The sequence below is a fragment of the Camelus ferus genome, chromosome 1 (genome assembly GCF_009834535.1).
Source record: "Camelus ferus isolate YT-003-E chromosome 1, BCGSAC_Cfer_1.0, whole genome shotgun sequence".
In the NCBI taxonomy this organism is placed as follows: Eukaryota; Metazoa; Chordata; class Mammalia; order Artiodactyla; family Camelidae; genus Camelus; species Camelus ferus.
The window spans coordinates 88,305,398-88,326,923 of NC_045696.1; the positions used below are offsets into that span (position 1 = coordinate 88,305,398).

Sequence of the window (21,526 nt, forward strand, 5' to 3'; positions counted from 1 at the left end):
CCTCACTCTGGTCATCCCCTCCTCTTCAGGCTTCTCATACTCCCAGCCTCCCTCCCCAGGTCACTGGGCTCCATTCCCCACCGCTTATCAGGCTCCTTCGCACCGCTGAACTCTGCACAAACACAGGGGAACCCCTCTGTATTGGCTCTTCTCCTCACCTGACTACCCAATTTATTTGTTTGACTCAAAGTCATCTCTTGGATTTTATCTCGAAATATCTCTTCCTTGGAGACATATTCAGACTGGATTAGGTTTCCTACAGCTCCCTTTACGTTGCTCTTATCCCTTATGGAGTAAGGTGGTTGACAATTATTTATTTGTATGTATTATTCGATGGCTACCTGTCTTCCCATCTGGACCAAGCTTCCTAGGGGGAGGGTCTGTATCTATCGGAGCCATCACCCTCCCATCTTCACCCAGCACAGTCTGGAAGTTTCTGCCTGATGAATAGACTCTCACATTCCTGATCAGTTACCTAGTGCCACCCTAAATTCTGTCTAGGTAATGAAAAGGAACCAAGTGTGGGTATCCATGAATGACATTTTTAAAAATTAAATTTAGTTTGAAATATACAGTTGCCTAATGGGACAGCCTAAAAGCTCAAATAGTGATACCTCCCAATCTCTCTTTGGCCTATCAGTGGAAAGTCTTGGTTGCTTGGATAATATTATTCACTGAAATTACCACTCCTTCTGCCACTCATTTTCTCTAAGACCTAACCCTATTCACCTTCACTCTTTCTCTGCAACTAGGAATGAAAAAGAACACTGAGGTAATTTCTCACCAAAGTCCACCTGCTAGGACAAGACATTTATATCCAATTACTTAGTCCCCATTTTGGCTTCTAGGAAAGATGGGAGGCTCACTTTTCTTTTCATAGGAAAGTAAAGCGACTCCAGTATATATTATCTACTTATCTGGATCATCCTGGCCATTGTTACAAATAATCACAACCTGGTAACCCATTTTAAGTTTTTGTGGAAATTATCCTTATCAGAAAGAGTTACTCATTATCAAAGTCAAGCTGTTAAAAGTCAGCAACAGCCAACCTTATCCCACTTAAACGGGAACTGAGTCATTTATAATTATTTTGTTAAGTTGGTTACTTGTCATTCATTCATTTACTCATTTGTTCAGCAAGTATTTGCTGATGACTGTCTTTGTGCCAGGCATTAGGATCATGAGAGTCTCCCCATAGCCGAGGAGTCCATAGTCTTATGGAGCAAAGACATCTTGCTTTTCCTCAAAAGAGAATAAAAGAAAAGAGAGATTTTCAAATAAGAATATAGAAATGATCTTCAAAAAAATTTAACTTTGATTTGAATATTAAAAGTCATCAAAGTGGGCTCAGTGATGTGGCACTGTTGTATTTTTAGGAGTAAGCAGAACAGGCACAAGTCAGCTTGTAGATCCAAGGACACCCACCATGTTTATGAAAGTCTGCAAAAGCATGCCAAGAATCTTTTAAAGAAATGATAGATGCCCTTCTTCCTAGGAAGTTTTACATGTGGTTTTAACTGTGGTCCTATCTGAAGGCCAATAAAACATTTTTATACGGTTTTTCGTAAGTTCTTTCCTTGAAAGCCAAATGACTACCCAAAGGTGCACTTTGGGCTTCCCCTTTGTTTTGGAGGTCCCCAAGTCCACCCACATGTCCAGTGCCTCACTAGAAAGATTCACAGGACTCAGCATATATTCGTGCTCAAAGCTGAGGTTTCTAACAGCAGAAAGATATACAACAGGATCAGCAAGGAAGAAAGACACAGGTGGAGTCTGAAGAAATCCACTTACAGGCTAACAATGCTCTCTCCCTCCCATGAATGGACACAACAAGTGTGCTTATCCTTTATCAACAGAAAGTGCAGTGATACATGTGTAATGTTTCTGCCCAGGGAAACCCATTACAGACTCAGCACCAAAGTTTTTAATTGGGGCTGGTCACATGGACACTCTTTGCCTAGCAATTACAAAAATTCTGGACTCCCAAAATAAAGCAGGTGTTTGCCATAAATTACAGTGTTTGCACAGCCTAGGCATAGTGAATCATCCTTATCCATTAGGGAATGGAGAGAACATTCCAAAAGCCAAGTTCCCAGATGCCAGCCAAGGGCCCTTCTAAAGATAGCAGCCTCTGGCTTGCTATAGTGACTCTTTTCTGCACACCAGTCTTTACTCTTTTTCCAGAATATATGTTGTAGGAAATGGAAAATTCACATTTATCTCCCTAGATATACAGGGCTACATAAAATGTGCTTGGTCTCAATTGGTAAATATTATTCTCACTAGAGTTATTACTAGCAACTATATCTTTAGATACATATTACTGTTATTAATAATATTGCTATTAATTCTAGTAGTAATTATTGTATAGTAACAGTGGCAATATTTTTATTTCTATGATTAATGTGTTGTGTATTATTTCCATACAATATTTCTATTCATAATTTACTCAATGATCATTAACAGTCTTTGAAAAATTTTAACAGTCTGAGGTTGTGAAAATCTAAGGAGATTCTGTGTTTGGTACCTTATTTTATGTTTCTTCTAATCTGGTACTTTTTTTTAACAGGACAGACTTTCTGCAGCTTGAAGGAGCCAACCATGGATTTCAAGCGTGTGAAGGACTATTTCTCCTGGCTCTACTATCAATATCAAATCATTAGCTGCTGTGCTGTCTTGGAGCCCTGGGAACAATCCATGTTCAATACCATCTTACTAACTATTTTTGCTATGGTGGTGTATACTGCCTATGTTTTTATCCCAATCCACATTCGCCTGGCTTGGGAATTTTTCTCCAAAATATGTGGCTATCACAGTACAATTTCTAATTGATCTTCTTTGCATTCTGTGAACTGGCACTGCATATGTGTGTGTTGCTTACAACATATTGATTTAGGTGAATGCTATGGCTTCTTTTGCTGCCTGACCTGAAAATCTCTCTCTTCTCTATGCACTCTTATATCCTGCCTGAAACTTGAGACAGATGTCTCTTTAGGTTCTTTGGTACATGCTACATTGTGCATCAGACCATAGATAACACAGTGACCTTACCTCACATACCATATTCTCTCAACTTAAATCTATGACTTCTGATTTTGTTTTTAATCAGGAAATTTCATATAAACTTTTCCTGGAAAGTAGGCTTATAAGAGACCTACCAGAATCATTTAAAATGCTCCCTTGATACTGATTCTACAGTGAAGGATATATTTTTTTTAAATTTGTTTATAGGCTACTGTCAAAAGTATCCTATCCTTGTTTACAATACACAAAAATGTCAGAATAAATTATATAGACCCCCGAAAGTCTTATTTTCTCATAACCTGCTGATACCTAGAATTTTTTTGCTCCCAAGTGCAAAAGTCTAGGTTGAAGGCAATTATCTCCTCACAGACATGGTTCATGAATTGCTTCAAATGTCTCTAAAAGTCTGGCTTTATAACAGTTTAACATCAACAATGTTGACTGTAGATAACCCAGTAAGTATTCTAATATGAAATAATTTAAAGTGTATGAAACAAAATATAATCAAAGTAAACACAGATATTGTGACTTGTGATGCTGCCTTGCCTTGCATGATGCTAGGGGGGAAAGAGACAAGAAATTGCTTCCTTTCTGTGCTTTCACTCAGCAGAATAGGGGGAAAAATCATGTATTGGGCTACAGGAAGAAAAGCTAATAAATAGGCTGGAAGTAATATTCTACCAGCAGGAACTCTACAGCTCCAGTTAAATGCTTTGATATAGTGGCTCCTTTGCAGAGCAAAAACAAGACTTATTAAATTTCCTTCAAAGTGTTTATCTTAAAAACAAATACAAAATTTTAATTATACTGCTGAATCAAATGTGAATGTCAAAAACCAAGCCTTGCAGTTTTTCTTTTCTCTCAATAAATATTAATGTTAGTAATTCTGGAGGATAAAAATGTAAATAGTTTTTGACAACATTTGCACCTTTGTTTATGTGATGAAAAAAAAAATTTCCAAGGAGATCTAGAGAGAAAGATGTTTGGCATGCCAAATTAACTTGCATGTTTGTTGGAAAACGAACACACGTTTTGAAGATAAACCAGATCTGAATGTGTATTTGTTGATTTTAGCAAAATAAAATTAGGTTTAATTTTATAAATAAAATATCCATCTCCATATTTGCTTTTTCCTCATACTGTACTAAATATCCAGGTGCTTACCTCCATATTTCTCCCCTAATTTATCATTTCTTATTGATCCAATGGGGCAACTGATCTTAAAATGGTAGGGTAAACCTTAACAATTATCAAGGGTCTTCTCCAAGGTGGACACATTTTACAAGTTGAATTTGGTATTAAGGTCTCTTAGTTACAGGTAAGGAACCTAGAACTTGGAAAAGGTACATTTCTCATTCAAGATCCTTTAACCATTAGTGACAAAGCCAGGAAACAAATCCAGGTCAGGAACACACTGGGCCCTGAAACACTTGCCGCATTGAAGCCCATGGGAGGACATCATGAGCAAATGAAAGTTAATGGGATGGGGGTCATCAACACGTAAGGAAGCAGGACCCCATCGGTAAAAGAGGTGAGGAGCTGAGGATATAGCCAAGGTCGGAGGAACAAGACCAGGTCCCAACAACTGCCTTTGCTGTTTATATAGTGCTGTGTTTACCCATTTCTGTGCTGTCCAGGCCCATATGCCTGTTTTGAAAGATTGCTTTCACTTTTAAATATTTAACAGAGAAGTCTCAGTTAAGCATGAACTTGGATGCATTCCCAGTTCACAATGATTCAACACCCTTATATACACAGACCCCTACTAAGTACTCTTGGAATTCAATCACAAAGATACTGCATTGACCTTCTTATAATCCTCCTTCTAAAAATAAGAATTAAGATAAATGTGAATAGACACAGTAAAACTTAATAAAGGATATTGCAAAGCACTGCCCCAGGATGTCACTTCAAAGGGAAGCATTTCCTCTGAGAAATCAAAATAATAAATATAGGCTCCAAAAACATAATCAAACATAGTTTGGAAAAAACCTATCTGCATGCAGAAGGGAATAAACTCTACCTGTCCTGCCAGCTCTGTCAATTTCTAGACCAGGCAGAGATGCTCTCTACCTTGACCATAGTTGGCCTAGATTAGGAACATTTTTTACATGCTTTTCTTTTGCTTCTATTATTTGTATATTTCAATGGTAGGTACAGAACATTCAAAAAAAAAAAAAAGAAAAAAAAAAAGAACGAAAGAAAAGAAAAGCTAAGATTTTCATGGTTCAAATGTGTTTGAATATGTCTCTCCCTAAACTAGAAATCATAAAATGTTCTTTCACTGGTATTAGCCAAGTCAATAACTGCTTTTATCTACTTGTGCAACAAAAAAATACAAAATGCCAAGAAATCAGACAGTTTTAACATCAAGAGAACACTAGTCAGTTTTTATTCATATGTTTTGTGTGAAAAAAAAATCACTAGTCCACATTTCTACTTCTTTCTTCTTCTATCATTAATATACTTGGGTCCTCCAACTTGTAGAGCACGTGCCCCTGGAAGGCATGAAATTTGTTCTTATTTCTGAATCCCCAGTAAATGGCCCAGTGCCTGAAACAGAGCTGAGGAGATAGATACACATCCTAGGGAACATGGCATAGTTCCCCATACCCTGTGTCCACATGGAAACAAGGAAGCTAAGTATCAAGGAAGCTCAGTATTGGGCCAATCTCAGGATGAACAACTTCTGGGTATTGACCAAAATAACATTTTCATTTACCCATTCACTCAACAAATTTGTTAAAAGCCAACCATGTGTCAATGAGTAGAGAGAGAAATAGAGACGTGCAGATATGTAATAAAGTACAGTTAAAACTAGGGTGTAGGTTTTCAGGTATTTGTTGTAAAACTCTCTTAAATTTACTGTATGTTTGAAATTTTTTATTTAAAAAAATGCTGGGGAAAAAGTTCACCATGTGCTAGCGACTGAGCTTGCCACTAGGAAACAAAGATGAACGAGACAGAAACGGAAACATCCCTGCATCTATGAATCATACAATCTGGTAGGCAAGATGACACAAGAAAAAAATAAGCAAATGAACTATTTACAAATAGTGCTAAGGTCTTATGGAAGAAATAAAAGAGTGCCGGAGAGAATGTAACAGAGGGTTGGGGATGGTAGGAAACATGGGGACTGCATTAGGGGAAAATTCAAACTTCTCCCATCGCAAGTCTTTAAGCAGGGGGGTGATGTCATTTACACTGTAAGATGAGGACACTGGCTGTTGTGTGAGAAGGGATAGGATGGGGGCATGAGTCTGAGTAGGGGGACCCAATGCAGATAAGAGCTGGACTAAGGTGGCAGCAACAGAGACAGAGATATGCAGTCTGATGTGACATATATTTGGAGCTAGAAAGTCAACACATCTTGCTTATGGGTTGGATCAAAGGGGTAATTCCATTAAATATATAAAAATACATGAAGTCTTTTTTTAAAACACATCTAACTCACCTAAAGGAAATTTTCTCCTCATTTTGGGAAAGTTGTTTCCAGAGCTGATTGGCTGCCCTCTTTTTGAGAGGTTGATGGAAACAAACTTTATATATTTTTACTGTTTTCTCCAGCTTTTAAAGCTTCACTATATCTCATCAAGAGTCTTTATACTTCTGATGGGAAGAAAGGACTCTAATTTTCCACCAAGAAACAGAATGTTATTCTCTAGGTACTTTGCACCATCAAAGCTGACTAACCAAAACATCAGTAGTAGGGCTGTTCCTAGGGATTAAGATAGCCCAACACTAATTCTAGAGCTTGAAAAGGCTTTGATGGTACTAAGTGAAGTAAGTCAGAAAGAGAAAGACAAATACCATAGGATATCACAATCTAAAATATGACACAAATGAGCTTATTTACGAAACAGAAACAGACTCACAGACATAGAAAACAAATTTACGGTTACCAAAGGGGAAAGGGGGTGGGGGAGGGACAGATTAGGAGTTCAGGATTAGCAGATATACACTACTATATATAAAACAGATAAACAACAAGGTCTTACTGTATAGCACAGGGAACTATATTCAGTATCCTGTAATAAACCATAGTAAAAAAAGAATACAGAAAAGAATATATGTGTATGTGTATGTGTGTGTGTGTGTGTGTGTGTGTGTGTGTGTATGAAGAACTTTGCTGTACACCAGAAACTAACAGAGCATCTGTGGCTAGACATCAGAATCATCTGGGAGCTTTAAAAACCACCAATGTCTGACCTCACCCAGAAAAATTAAATCACAGTCCCTGGAGGGGGCCCCAGTCATGGTAGTTTAAAAGCTCCCCAGGTGACTGATTCTAATATTCAGGCAAGACTGAGAACCACTTTACTAGGGCTTCAACAATGTTAATTAAGTCACTCAGATCCAGCTTACAGCTGGACACTTGCTCTCTCCCATTTGCCAGGTTCCCTGAACATGTCATTGATATGGTCAAGGCTCCACTGCTTTTCTAGATACAGTTCAATTGTAACAAACACCACTTCCCTGCAGTTCTTCAGTAAAGGTACTTAACACTCCCAGAAGAGCTCGAAGTGCTAAATCGTTAAGAACATCACACTCCCTGCTGGATATCGTTTCACGTAATGATGTCCTCAATCATTTCATCATGCATCATTTAAAAGCAGCAAAATATCACAATTTATGCTTATAGGCATGAAGCTTTAAGTATACTCAATCTGCTGCTGATGAGCCTAGTGGAGCTTTTTTATTTGCAACTTGAGTACAAGATCATGTCACAGTAATTTGGTTAAGCCAGATAGATAGTGCCATCAGCCTGCTGCAGAGCAAGCAAGGCTGGTGAATTTCACTATAATGTTGTAGGGCATCACCTGGATGAATGATTGTACTTGTTTCCTTTTGTTTTTTATTACTTGCAGCTATAGGTCTTTAATGTTATATATATATATATATATATATATATATATATATATATATATATATATATATATATATATACACACACACACATACACACACATATAACATTATATATATACACACATACATATATATGACACAACATTGTTAAAATCAAAAACAAATGGAGACCAACCTTGAAAACTTCCTGAGCAGACAGAACCAGTTTAATCATACAAGCAAAGATTAATTTAGCTTATTTTGCAACACTAATTTACCTGGGTTATTTCTTACTTATGCCTCTGAAAATCATTAGCAAAACTTAAAAAACTTTTCCCAAAACTGATGTGGGTAGCCACTAACCAATTTCCTATTATTTAAGAAAATTCTAATACCATAGCCAATCTTGATGAATAATAGTCACTGCCTTCCTACTATAAAAATTGCTGTATAACAATGTACCCTGAGCCTCATTCTATGTTTGGTTTGAGTGCTTTTGGTTCGTAAACTGTCTCTGAAGTGTGTGCACAATGAACTTTTACTGATTACTACTTCAATGATTCATTGGTTTTACTTCTGTTATATATGAACTTTAGACAATATATACCCACATACGCATACACACACACACATATATTTATATACATATACATATATATATATATTGAACCATCTAAAACCTACACCAATGTAATTAAAAACTAAGCTAACCAAGTGATATGTTAGGAAAATAAATACCAGTCATATATGATGGAAAGACAAATACAAACCAGAGAATAGAAAAACCCAAGTTTTATTTCTTGCTCTGGCTAGCTATATGGCACCTTGGGCAAGTCACGATGCATTCTGAGGCTGCATCTGCTCACTGGAATGAATACCATTATCAACATATCAGTGTCCGTCATGAGAGCAGGAGAAGGAAAATGGAGTTTAAATTCCACTGGGCCAAACACCAGAGAATTACTTTCCAAAGCCAATGTAGTGAATGGAGACCAGTAGAAGTAAAATGAGAACAACTATTTACACCACCTTAACTGCTAACCTCTACAGCCTTAAAAAAGAGTGTACCCACATACTGGCATATGGCTGTCTTTACCCAGCACACTTACCCTTTAGCTCTATTTCAAATTCCCCTTCTTCTACTTGACCAACCACATGCCATAATAATAATTGGTAATATTTAGGTAGCATATACTATGTGTCAGGCACTGTTGTAAGCATTCTGCATATGTAACTCATTTAATCCTCACAGCAACCCTGTTAGGTAGATACTATTAATATCCCCATTCTACAGATGCAGAAAGCTGAGGCACAGATTGTTTAAGTGACTTGCTCAAGGTTACAGTCAGTGAGAGAAGTGGAATTTGAACCAAGGCAGTCTGCTCCAGAGGAAATGTATTTAACCAGTGGATAAAAAGATACCTTCTTCTGAATATCCATATCAGCTATCCTCTACACCATATTTTTTTTTCATTATATCATATACTGATTGTGTGATTACAGGAGATCAATGTGGTAAACATGTTGAGATTTAGAAATAACTTTATACAGGATGAGCATGCATCCTGGTTTGCTCACTCAGTCTATTTGGATGGGGGTGGGGAAACTCAGAGAAGGCTTCCTACATGAAGTGATGCCTGAGTTACTGAATTATTAAAGGATAAATACCAATTAACCACATTAAAATCAGCAATTAAGAGCAGTCTGTTCTCTAATACAAACATTCTCCCTTGCCAATTGGTTATATTTGCTTGGACCCCAAAATACATCCTTTTACAAACGGAATTGACTATCCCTCCCTAAAACTCAAAGAAAACATTAAATTGCCTGCAAGAATAAAGTTCAGTACTCGGGTTATGATGGCAGCCCTGGAGCGGAAAGTGCAGTCCCCGGCCGCAGTGCCTGGCAGAGGGAGTGGAGGAGAAGAAACCTTGGGCCACTGCTGAGGGAAGCAGCAGGAAATGCGAATCACCCCTGGTGGAACTGGAAAGTGTCCTCAGCCACTAGAAGGTCTCTTTGCCTGGACACTAGTACCACAAGGGCTGATCCTCCTTGGGGGCAATGCCGTAAGTCCCAAGGAGATCTGTGACAGACTCCGGTTCTTTGGACTCTTTAATCAACAGAAATTGTTAAGAGACCAGACAAGAAATTCAGGCAAGCCTTTACTGGGACTCGTGCTGGCTGCAGCACGAGGAAGCAAACACGAGGAACAGGTGCCGTTGTTCGCTTTCCGAGGAGGGCAGGCTGGATCCTTAAATGGGGCAAGGGTAAGGGTGGATGGGTGGGTTGGGCAGGAGCCGTAGCTTAGGTGGTCTGCCTGCCCCTTGGTGGTGCTGTGTGCAGGGATCATATGCAGTACCCCCACCTTTGCTCTCAGCATCTCAGGAATGGCAGTGGGCTTGTGGCCTTTTAGTGTCTTACGGTTTAAAACTGCCCCAACTGGGCATGGGTGTAGCTACTTTTAGTCTCTTACAGTTTCTTTCTTTCTGTGGCTGGAGGAGACTCTTGCTGAGGTGCAGGTGCAAGCGCTGCAGTAAAGAGCCCCAGGTCCTGGCCTGTCTCAGTTCGACAAGCTCGACTTGTCCCGCTTGGCCCCCAACAGCACAGGCCGAGCCTGAGCACAGCAGCTTCTTTGCACTGCCTCTTCCAAGTCACGTTCATGGCCTTGAGAGAGCTGCAGGACATGGACCTCCACCCATGGACACCACCCTCACAGCACAGGGCCATCGTGACTGTGGAGACTGGTTTGGACCCAAGCTCAACTACAGAGTGCCTAGCCAAGGCCACAGACTGACTGTGACCCTGTCCTGCGGGCTGACCCTGCATCCCACCCACAGCCTGGGGGGATTACATTTGGCTCCAGGCCCTAGTGACACTGAAAGTCTTCCATGAACACAACGGCTAAATTATCTTTCCCCCTGTGGCACCAAATGACCCATCTCTTGCTTGGAGCTAGTCATCTTCCTGGTGAAAGGAATGTCTTACCCTTCTGGTGTCCCTTCCTCAGATTTCCTGGGGGGCTGGTGGTATGGCTGGGGAAGGTAATAACCATCACTGAACAACATCTTTTTGAATCAAAGGCTGACTTTCCCAGAGGGTGCTGAGTCAGGCCTTTCTGTTTGGGGTTGGAAAGCAAGCCTAGGCCCATAGACAGACAATCCTATGGAGGTGGGCTCTTTCTGCTTTTTGCTGTGGCAGCTCAGAATTTTTACCAGGGACATAATGTGGGTGTGACTCATGAACTTAAATATAAAGTGAATGGATTCAGATTAAATTTTCCTGAAACTCAAAAAAAAAAAAAAAATTCAGTCCTGTCATAATTATGGTAACTTGCTTTATGTATGAAAGGCTTAAAATGTTACTTCTAGGTGATATCTTGGGTTGTTAGAAAGGGAGAGAAAGATTTAATAAAACTCATATGACTAGGAAAGGAGAAAGTATTTCAGGGCAAGAGAGTGAGGGAAGTAGTTTCCTCTTACAGTCAAGAGCTTAAGACTCTCCAATAAATCAAAGGCAATGAGCCAGTAACTCTATGAGGATGTGAGGGAAAAGATGCTACATTTTGGTGAGTTCCAGACAAATAAAAATTGGTTCCACTTATATACTCTGAGACTTCGTTTAGGGATGATTGGGCTAACAGAAAAGCATGTTGGTCAGAGAGAGAATAAAAAGGGACCACTTTGGAACCCTATTTGTATTTCTGGTTTGCTGACCATGACTTTTATTTAACAGTCACATTTTTCAAATTTACTGTAATAAGGAATAATTTTCAACGTGACCTTAGTGGTGACTTTTTTCCACAGACACACAAAGACACAAGCCTTGTAAGACACATTCACTCATTAGAGCTGCAAGCACTGAGAAGCTCAGACAAGAAATGCAAGGAGGACACAATTGCTCTCATTTCTTCAAAGCCACACCAGAATGCCTCTGAGTTAATTACCAAAGTAGGACACTCAAACCAAGCTCAAAGGTCGATCTGATATCCTGGAAACTTGAAGTTGCCTGCCCCCCAGATGATGAAAAAATGATGAGACCTATCAGGAGGGTGGGAGCCTGACTCTTCCAGAGACGGAAACCAACTCAGAAACAAGAAACCAGTCAGAGGTGATTTCAGTTTACGGAGCAGGAGTTAAAAATTGAGGTCAGCACCATTCTAAGTGAAGTAAGCCAGAAAGAGAAAGAAAAATACTGTATGATATGACTCATATGTAGAATCTAAGAAAAAAAAGAAAAGACACAGATGAACTTATTTACAAAACAGAAACAGACTCACAGACATAGGAAACAAACTTAGGGTTACCAGGGAGGAAAGAGGGTGGGAAGAGATAAATTGGGAGGTCTAGATTTGCAGATATTGATACTATATATAAAATAGATAAATAGCAAGTTCCTTCTGTATAGCACAGAGAACTATATTCAATATTTTGTAGTAACCTGTAATGAAAAAGAATATGAAAACAAATATATGTTTGTATATGTATGACTGAAACATGCTGTACATCAGAAATTGACACAATATTGCAAACTAACTACACTTCAATAAAAAATGAAAAAAAGGAATTGGCTAAACCTGAAAAAAAAAAAAAAAAAACCTGAGATCAGGATCTGGACAAAAAGGAAAATAATCAGGAGCTAGGAGAATAGAAAGAGGCGGTCAAAACCAAGTGAGAAACTCCAGAGGCTGGAGTGGGAATGCTGCCTGGAAACTCCATGGTCCCCACCGCAGTAAGGAGGGTCTGAAAGTTCTAAATTCCAGGCTGCCCCTGAGAGGTTGGGATGGAAGGGACATTTGGTCAGCCTGATCCAGCTTCCCAGGTTCACTGCTAAACACCAGCTGCATCCCTTTTGGAGCACACTCTTAGGGAACCATTCTTGACTTTGAAAAGGTACTTTTGCTGAATTAAAAAATTCAGGAGGGCAACAGAACAAGTCTCCACTCGAAGTCATCTAACATCAGTACCCACAATCATAGTGGCCCTAAAAGTCACAGCAAACCCAGTGTACCCATTTGCACACTTCTCTGCAAAATGGACTATTTCTCATAAAGATGTCATGGCCTTTCCCCCGTTAATTTGTTTAGCAAAACTTTTGTTCACAGGACAAAGGTGAATCTGGGCACAGCCCTATCTGAATGATCACTAGTCCCGTAATACACTTTCTTTGTTGTAATTTTCCATAATGTGACATAATTTATGTAATGTCAATTCTCCCTTTGGAAAATAAGGTCCAAGAGGGCAAGGAACCGTGTCTATTTTTGTCCACTATGGTATCCTCATCACCTGGAATACCACCTGGCACCAAGCAGACCTCAGTAAATGTTTGCTGAAGAGATAATACCCACTCAAAAAACTGTGAGGACTGAAAGAGAAAATGTATATGAAGTACCCATCCCAGTGCCTGGCAAATGAATCAACATTAAACATTATTTTTCTTTTTTAAAAAATTATTTCTTGGGGGGATGGAGGTAATTAGATTTGTTTGTTTGTTTGTTATTTTAATGGAGGTTCTGGGGACTGAACCAAGAACCTTGTGCATCCTAAGCATGTGCTCTACCACTGAGCTGTACCCAACCCCCAATCAACATTTTTGAGTGGAGTGAATGAGTGGAGATTTTATTGCACTCACTCTTGGTGCCCGTTCTGGTTACCTTCCTATTTGGTAGCTTTCTTTAATTACCTACTTTTCAAATGAGTGCTCAATGCTTTTATTTCCTCTCTAGTTACTCTCCAACTTCTGCCCTTTCTACTTCACTGAAATGATCCCCTCAAAGCTGTTTCAAAATCCAAACAATTGTCAAATCTCTCTTCCTTGAAACGCTCTCTTCAGTGTCTGTGACACCACTACAAATTCTCCTGCAGCTTTTCCAGTACTTTCTCCATTTCTGTCACTGACTCAACTTTCTCCTCTTCTCTCAGTGAGAGTATCAGCAGGACTCACACCTTGACTGTCTGCCCTTTTTCCTTCATTGAAATGGGACTCAGCCATTCTAGGATACTACTTACCACTTCTGGCTAATGACTCCGAAATTTTCAGATCTTCCATATTTTGCCTGACCTGTAGTCCCATATTCCCAAAACCTTGGGGAAACTGTCCCTCCTTTGTGCCCCTAGAAACATTTTAGTCTCCCTACAAACACAGCCTGTATACCTGTCTCTACCAGACTCCCTTAAACCCCATATCATAGGTTTTTGTATCTCCAGAACCTAGCCTCATGTTCTGGCACAAAGCAGGTGATCGTCTGCTGAATGAATGAATGAGTTTATAAAACTATTATTAAAACACTTTAAAACACTTTCATTTGAATCTCTTGCAATATCTCAAACTTGACACCAAAATGATATCCGTTTTCCCTAAATTCCTTTGCCTCCTGAACTTCCTGCTGTCAGTGGTAATGGCATCCACCTACATGAGCCTAAAATCTTCAAGTCCTCTGTGACTCCTCTCCATATTCCTCACAGTCATCAAATCATGAATATTTCCTATGATATTGTATGTCATATCCATTCTGCATCCCCACTGTCAACGTGCAAACATGGCAAGGCCTCAGGTCCTATCTGGATTATTACAATAGCCTCCCTATTTCCAAACATGCAAAGGCTCTCTGTTATCTGCAAAAGGCTGGTACTCTAATATCCTTGACCTAGTGTTCAGGAATCTCCATAATCCAGTCTCTCCTCTTCCCCTACTGCTGGCTACTAATTCAGCCTCAGGTCAACATGCACTGCCCACTCCAGGCAGGCTGATTCTCTCATTGGCCACTCGAGTGGTGGCTTCTTCTCTCCCTATCTGGAATCCTTTCCTTCCTCACCATCTATGAAATTGTGCCCACAGTTCAACTGAGATCAAATACTTTCTTTTTTAGAAAACAGCTTTATTGAGATATCTTTGACACACAAAAATTGTGTATGTTTAAGATACACAACTTGATGTACTGACAGTTAAAGAATTTCTTACGCAAGAAATTAGTGTGGCCATTCCAGCCCCCTAACCTCCTCTCCCCAACAGCACTTTAATGCTGCACCATGAGCTCATTCAGGGCTTCATTTAGGGTTTTGCCCTGGCTGCTCTATGTTCACTTAGTTTCTGCAAAGAGATTGTGGAGCTTATTAAGGACTATGGCTATGTTCTGAGTCCTCAGAAAGCAGTAAGTAGACATTTGCTGATTGATTAATTTGATCAGATTTAAATACAACTGTAACTCATTTAAAAGATGAGATACAGTCCCTAAAAGCAGACTACCACAGATAACTGAGGGAACCCAAACTCATTTTATCTCCCTGTAAAGCTGGAAATGAGTTCTTAACAGGAAAAACTGTATGCTCAGAATTTTATAATAACATTTAAAATACAACACAATTTTCTAATCACACTTGTCAAGGAAAAGTAAACTATTTTGATGGAGAATGGGAAAGGGAAGACAAAATAAAATCAAGACAACTCCTCACTCGAACTACAATGTACAAATATTCTCAAAGAACTTTACCCTGCCAACTTGCCTGACCCTCTAAAGGTGGCCCTAAAGATTTCCAACTTTTTTCCCTTCTCAAGAGGAGAGAACCTCTGTCCTGAGTAATTTTTTCTTTACTTTTTTTAACTTTCTATTTTGAAATAACTTTAGACTTGCCAGAAAGTTGCGAAAATAGCAGTTTCCATACATTTTACTCAGCTTCTTCGAATGTTAACATGTTGTATAACCTTAGCACAATGATCAAAACCAGGAAATTAATACACCAATATTCAGCCAATACTATTGACTGAACTACAGATCTTATTTGAATTTCTCTAGTCTTTCCCTTATCGTCCTTTTGCTGTTCCAGGATCAACTCAGTATCCCACATTGCATTTGGTTGCGCCCTTAGTCTCCTGCAATTTTATCATTCATGATATTGATAGTTTCTTTTTTTTAATTGAAGTATAGTCCGTTTACAATGTTGTGTCAATTTCTGGTGTACAGTATAATGTTTCAGTCATACACATACATATATATACTCCTTTTCATATTTTTCATTAAAGGTTACTACAAGATATTGAATATGGTTCTTTATGCTAAATTGAACACAAGATATTGAATATGGTTCTTTGTTTATCTATTTTGTATATAGTAATTAGTATCTGCAAATCTCGAACTCCCAATTTATCCCTTCCCATCCCCTTTCCCTCCTGGACAGGTATGTTGCAGAATGTCCCTCAATTTGGGATTATGAGATATTTTCTCATGATTAAAGGGAGGTTTTTACCTTTTTTGGCAAGATTACAGCAAAAGTGATGCTGTGTCCTTCTCAGTACATCGTATCAAGAGGTACATGATATTAATATGTCTCAATACCAGAGACACTGACCTCGACCACTTGGCTACTGTGGCACCTTTTGCATTTCTTCACTGCAAATTACCATTGCAAGTTACCATTTTCCCTAGGGGGTGATAATTTGGAGATTTTCCTCATATTCCATTTCTACCTCAATTTTCACCCACTGATTTTATCCATCAGTGGCTCTTACCTGCAACAATTATTACTGTGGTATTTGCCTAATGGTGATTCTAAATTTCCCTCATTTCTTCTATATTTGTTAATTGGAATTCTGTAAGGCTGAATGATTCTAAATATAATTTTGATTTATGATATCAGATGTCTAGTATGGAGAACACAGTCTTGGGAGTCTTAGAGATCCTAGTCTAATAACAACTCTGCCCCTAAAAGCTTTATTAACTTGAGAATATTTCTGTTTTATACTTCAAAGTGAAAAAAGGCAGTCTAAAGGATATTTTTCAGAAAAAAAGAAGAAGGAAGAGGATGAGTAGGAGAAGGAAGAGGAGGAGAGGAGAAAGGGAAAGAAGGAAAGGAGGGAGAGAGAGATAAAAGGGAAAATTAAGCTTTTGTATCTTTCTTAACTCTCAGTAATTTTGTAAACAAGAAGCATTTTAAGGGGACACTTTCCTTTCAATAAGATACTCCCATACTGAATCTCAAGGAATGATCTAGAAACAAAACACATTTCTGGCACTCATGCCACCTGCATGGCATGGATACTACATTTCTGAGGCCATTACCTATCAATACAACCACCGTTATGTCTTTCCCTCTTATCTTTTATAGTAACTGAGTATATCCTGAAACAGGAAAAAAGGGCCTCAAGCTACAGTACAAACTAGCAGAGTGATAACTGCTTTCCTGATGGCCTTGGTACCCCATGCAGGAAAGTAGAACCTAGTGCACAGTGATTCTCAAAGTGGGAAATGCTCACTTACACGGAGGCAGCAGGGGCGGTATCCACAAATACCTTGAGATTATTATCATCATTCTCATATGATTGAAACTCTTGAAAAAAATAACATAGGTATTTTCTGGGTCAATCTGGATGACCACTCAACACCCACAAACAGCTGCTAATCCCAGTGCCGCATTTTTGCACCGTAGTTTATAATCAGGTTATTATCAATTGATCATTAGAAGGGATAACATTTAACTTCTATGTGCTAATAGGCATCACTGAATGCATTTGAGCCGGCATGTCCTAACATCCAAGTGACAACATTCTGTATCTGCTATTGCACTGAGGTGTTTTATTTTAACCAATGATAAAGATAAATCTTGAGATTTGCAGTGATACTCAAAATTGTAAGACATTTTCATGTATTAAAACAACATAAAAATGACAGTATGCAGTAATATCCTCTAATGGAGCAACCTAATAAGGAAAGAATTGAGGCATACTTAGAATGGAAATGAGGCACCGAGGTCAACTGGAGGCTGAATTACCTCATTTTGTGCTATGCAGTCACTTAACAATAGTTTGAGGAGGGAAACATTTTCTGGAGAATTGTGTCATACTATACACATCGCTCCATATATAGTGGTATAATTGTTAGTACCATTCAGGAAAAAAGTGGATTCTTTCTACATGTCTCCCTTTGTACTAATCAGCTTGCAAAAAGTCCATTACTGGAACATGTAACTGTAGAGAGACTTGGAAAATATTTTTGTTAAATGGCCCTTTGCAAATGTTTCAGTATGTTTGGGCATTCACTATTACACTGACCCCACACAGGATCAAAAGAGAGTGTGTTGTTTACTGTTTAAAAGGAAAAATAATAAAATGATAATGATGATGACATAAATTATGGTCTATCATATTCAAAATCAACAGGATCAAGTCAAGTAAAAAATACACATCTTCTGAAAAAGAATATCTATATATATATATACATATATAAATAAATCACTTTTCTGTACACCAGAAATTCACACAACATAGTGAATCAACTGTACTTCAGTTAAAATATATATATATACACCAGGCAGGAAAAAAATAAAATAAAATAAAATAAAATAAGATAAAATAAAATAAAATAAAACATCTTCCTATTATTAAACCAAACCACTGATAATTTTATTTTAATTATGTTAAACTGTATTATATTAACATTGATAATTTAATTTTTTATTTTGAAATTTTGTTGGTCCCTCATTTATTTGGGTTTTATAGTTGTATACTACCTTGAAGCACAAGGGATTTTATAACTAATTTTATAACTGCATGTATTTAAGCCACAGGATAATAACATAATTCAAGTCATTATGCCAGGGAAGGGTCCAAAGAGGGGGGAGAAAGGCCAGAGTAAAAAGGAGTTGAGCAAGTTATAAACAAGATGATCCTATTTATGTACAATAGAATAGCTATATATGTGCTTATGAATATGCAAATTTATAAACATGTAGGGAAAAAGAGTCTGGAAGAAGACCTATCCCACCGTTAACAGTGATAACTCCTGAGGAGGGACGTGTTTTGAGAGACAAAGATGAAATTGAACTTTTCACTATAATTTCTGTATTCTTTCAATTTTTATAAAAATAAATTCATCTGAGTGGAAAACACTAAGCGAATGCATAAACCAAAAGGATCAGTAGATTATTGAAGCTGGTAAAAAGGGCATGGACTTTGGCTTCAGAAAACATGGTATTAAACTTTGATTCTCGTGCTTCTTATGAGCTATAGGATTTGGGGAAGTTACTTAATTTCTCTAAACCTCAATTTTCCCAATCTGCAAGATAGGAATGATTCTAGCTACGGAAATATTGTGAAAATTAAACAAAGTATGCAACATGCCAAGTACATGGCCTAGCCCATACAGGATGCCCAACAGATAAAGACCATATTTTTACTGTACCAATTATTACTATAAATATTAATTGCAGTTGTCTTGTGAGGTTAGGTTGACCCTGGAAGTAGCCAAATGGGCTGTCTGGCCCACATCCTGGTTCCCTGTTTCTGCTGGACATTTGTTATTTGCTCCTTCAGGTCCATGCCTCTGCCTTCTCCACCTGCTCTGTGCCTAAGGAAGGCTGACCCTTATGAACTGCATCCACAGACCCCCACACCTTGCAACCTCCAGACAGGTTCAGCCAAGTGGCATGCTGGCAGGAGACTGGAGGGTGGGGTAAGAGGCAGTCCGGTATTCATTCTCACAGCTCCCTCCTTAGCAGGGAGCCGTTGGTTAGATGCCCCCTCTACCAAAGCCCACAGCTTCTGTCCTCAGCCCTCTTTGGGTTCTGGTAAGCCCTCCCTCCCACGGCCCCTTCAGTCTAAGGTGGTCAAGTCTTCCTAAGGTTTCTAGTCTAAGGTTCTGCACTATTCTTGGTTGTTTTTCCTAACTTCATAAATCGTCCTTTTCTTCCACCCTTTTCAAATCATGCTATTGGAGTGTAGCACCTGTTTCTTCCCAGACTCCTTTAAATTTACTGTTTCATAGTTTGGCCACAGTGGGATAACCTAGCACAACACAACTTCACTGCAGGAAACTTCCAGTGGAAATTCCTGCAAATCTCAACAGACCAGCCTTATGCATAGGCAGCAAAGGGAGATTTTTACATTGTGCCATTTCAGCGGGATGGAAAGAAATCCCTCTCCTGCTGATCTGAAATTCCACTGCTATAATAACTACAGATTACTCACTAACTGGTGGTTATAAAGGATGAAAGTTTACTAATTACAGGTTATAATGCCAAACCACCTACTCACAATTTGTCTATGGATGCAAAGAACGGAATCTGTGAACTGTAAAGTTCTCATTCTAATTTACAAGTTTTTTCTCTGCATGTGAGTTGCTCACCAGTGTTTCTTATGCAGGCAATACACCTTGGGTCAATGAGAATCAGCCTAACTAAAGCAGTAGCTATAGCTGCACCACTGGTCCTGTCTTTTATTATACCTTTCACCCTGCTTCAAAAATGCCACCTTCCCATTCAAAAAGCTACAGTGGACCCTCATTTTATTAAACAATTACTGCTGTAGAATTTACTATGCACTGAGTGCTAGTCTAAGCAATTTATAAATATTAACTCATTTAATTTTCAGAATCACTCTATTATACCATTTGTTTTTGACATGGAAACAAGCAGAGAGACTAGGTAAGTTGCCCCAAGTTACATAGCTAATAATTGCTAGTAAATACAACTGGCTGTCAAACGCAAAAAGTCTGGCTCCATAGTCCATAGTTTTAACCTCTTCTTCCTGAGGCTTGTTTGCCAAAGGAGTTAGTGCACACTTCCTACAGATACATTATTCCACAATATGGCCCCAACTAGTTCTCCAGCATTACCTCATACCACCTACTAAGTATCCATTTATCCAACAAAAATCTATTGAATTTTGAGAGAGTCAGCATAGAGGAATGACAGATGTTTAAGAAAATAATAACTCATCAGCATTAAAATGGATCAATAAATTGTGGCGGACTCAAACAATGGAATGTTATATGGCAAAGAAAATGAACAAGCTACAACCACAGGCAACAGCATGACCCACCTAAGGCTGAGGCAGCCAATGCTGGTGCAGGGCCAGCAATTTCAACAAAAGGTAAAGATGCTCCAGAAAAGTGCTAGAGAATATGGCCTGCATTGGAAAGGTGGCTTCCAGTGTATCCTAAGCCATCCCAGCCCCTGAAAGTTGACAGTGTCAGAATGGCTTTCTTAATTGCCTTGCCTTGGTTATTGCCTGTCCTGGTAATTAATTGCACTATTTGTCTACCTTGCAGCTCATCCATTCCTACTGAAGCCCCAGAAGGGTAACATGATCCAGCTCAGAAGAAAAGGATACACCTAGTAAATGAAATCAACATTGAAGCCCTGTGTCTTACTAAAGCAGTCCATGGCAGATGTTGCACTCAAGACCTATCCCACATACGTGCATGCTTTATGGTTCACTTAATAAATCTATGAATTGACAGAAGATGACATAGGTCCAACACTACTGAAGAAGACAGGAGTATTAACAATGATAAATTAGAATCAAATGCTTTTGTATGCTGCAAAATCTTATGACAGTATTTTCCCATTCTTTGTGTATCCAAAATTCTTTAAAAAGAATTTTTAAAAAGAAAAAATTATTGCTATTGGTTAAATAATTATTTTTTCTTTTTTTCCAGTTTCATTAAGATATAATTGATATTGTTCACTGTATATGTTTAAGGTGTACAGTGTAATGGTTTGACTTACATATACTATGAAATGAATGTCACAATAAATTTAGTTAGCATCATAACATTATACAGATACAATTTTTTTAATAAGAAAAAAATTTTCCTGGTGATGAGAACGCTTAGGATTTACTCTGTTAATATTTACTCTGTTTCAGATTTGTTAGGCAGCAGTGT

The 21,526-nt window shown here is 38.5% G+C and overlaps 2 protein-coding genes across 3 annotated transcripts in view; one reads left to right on the forward strand and one right to left on the reverse strand.

The window, feature by feature from the left end:
- LOC102521478 (serine palmitoyltransferase small subunit B) overlaps positions 1 to 4,132 on the forward strand; it is a 27,639-nt gene extending 23,507 nt beyond the window's left edge. The window contains exon 3 of one of the 2 annotated variants that reach the window (XM_006194885.2): positions 2,570 to 4,132. In XM_006194885.2, the coding sequence (XP_006194947.1) occupies positions 2,602 to 2,832 (231 nt within the window). In that variant the 5' untranslated portion in view covers positions 2,570 to 2,601 and the 3' untranslated portion in view covers positions 2,833 to 4,132. The remainder of the gene's footprint in view (positions 1 to 2,569) is intronic. The other variant, XM_014567878.2, reaches the window with a different exon arrangement.
- The window catches only part of NMD3 (NMD3 ribosome export adaptor), a 191,253-nt gene that overhangs the window by 87,315 nt on the left and 82,412 nt on the right, over positions 1 to 21,526 (reverse strand). The gene's annotated exons all lie outside the window — the stretch shown is intronic.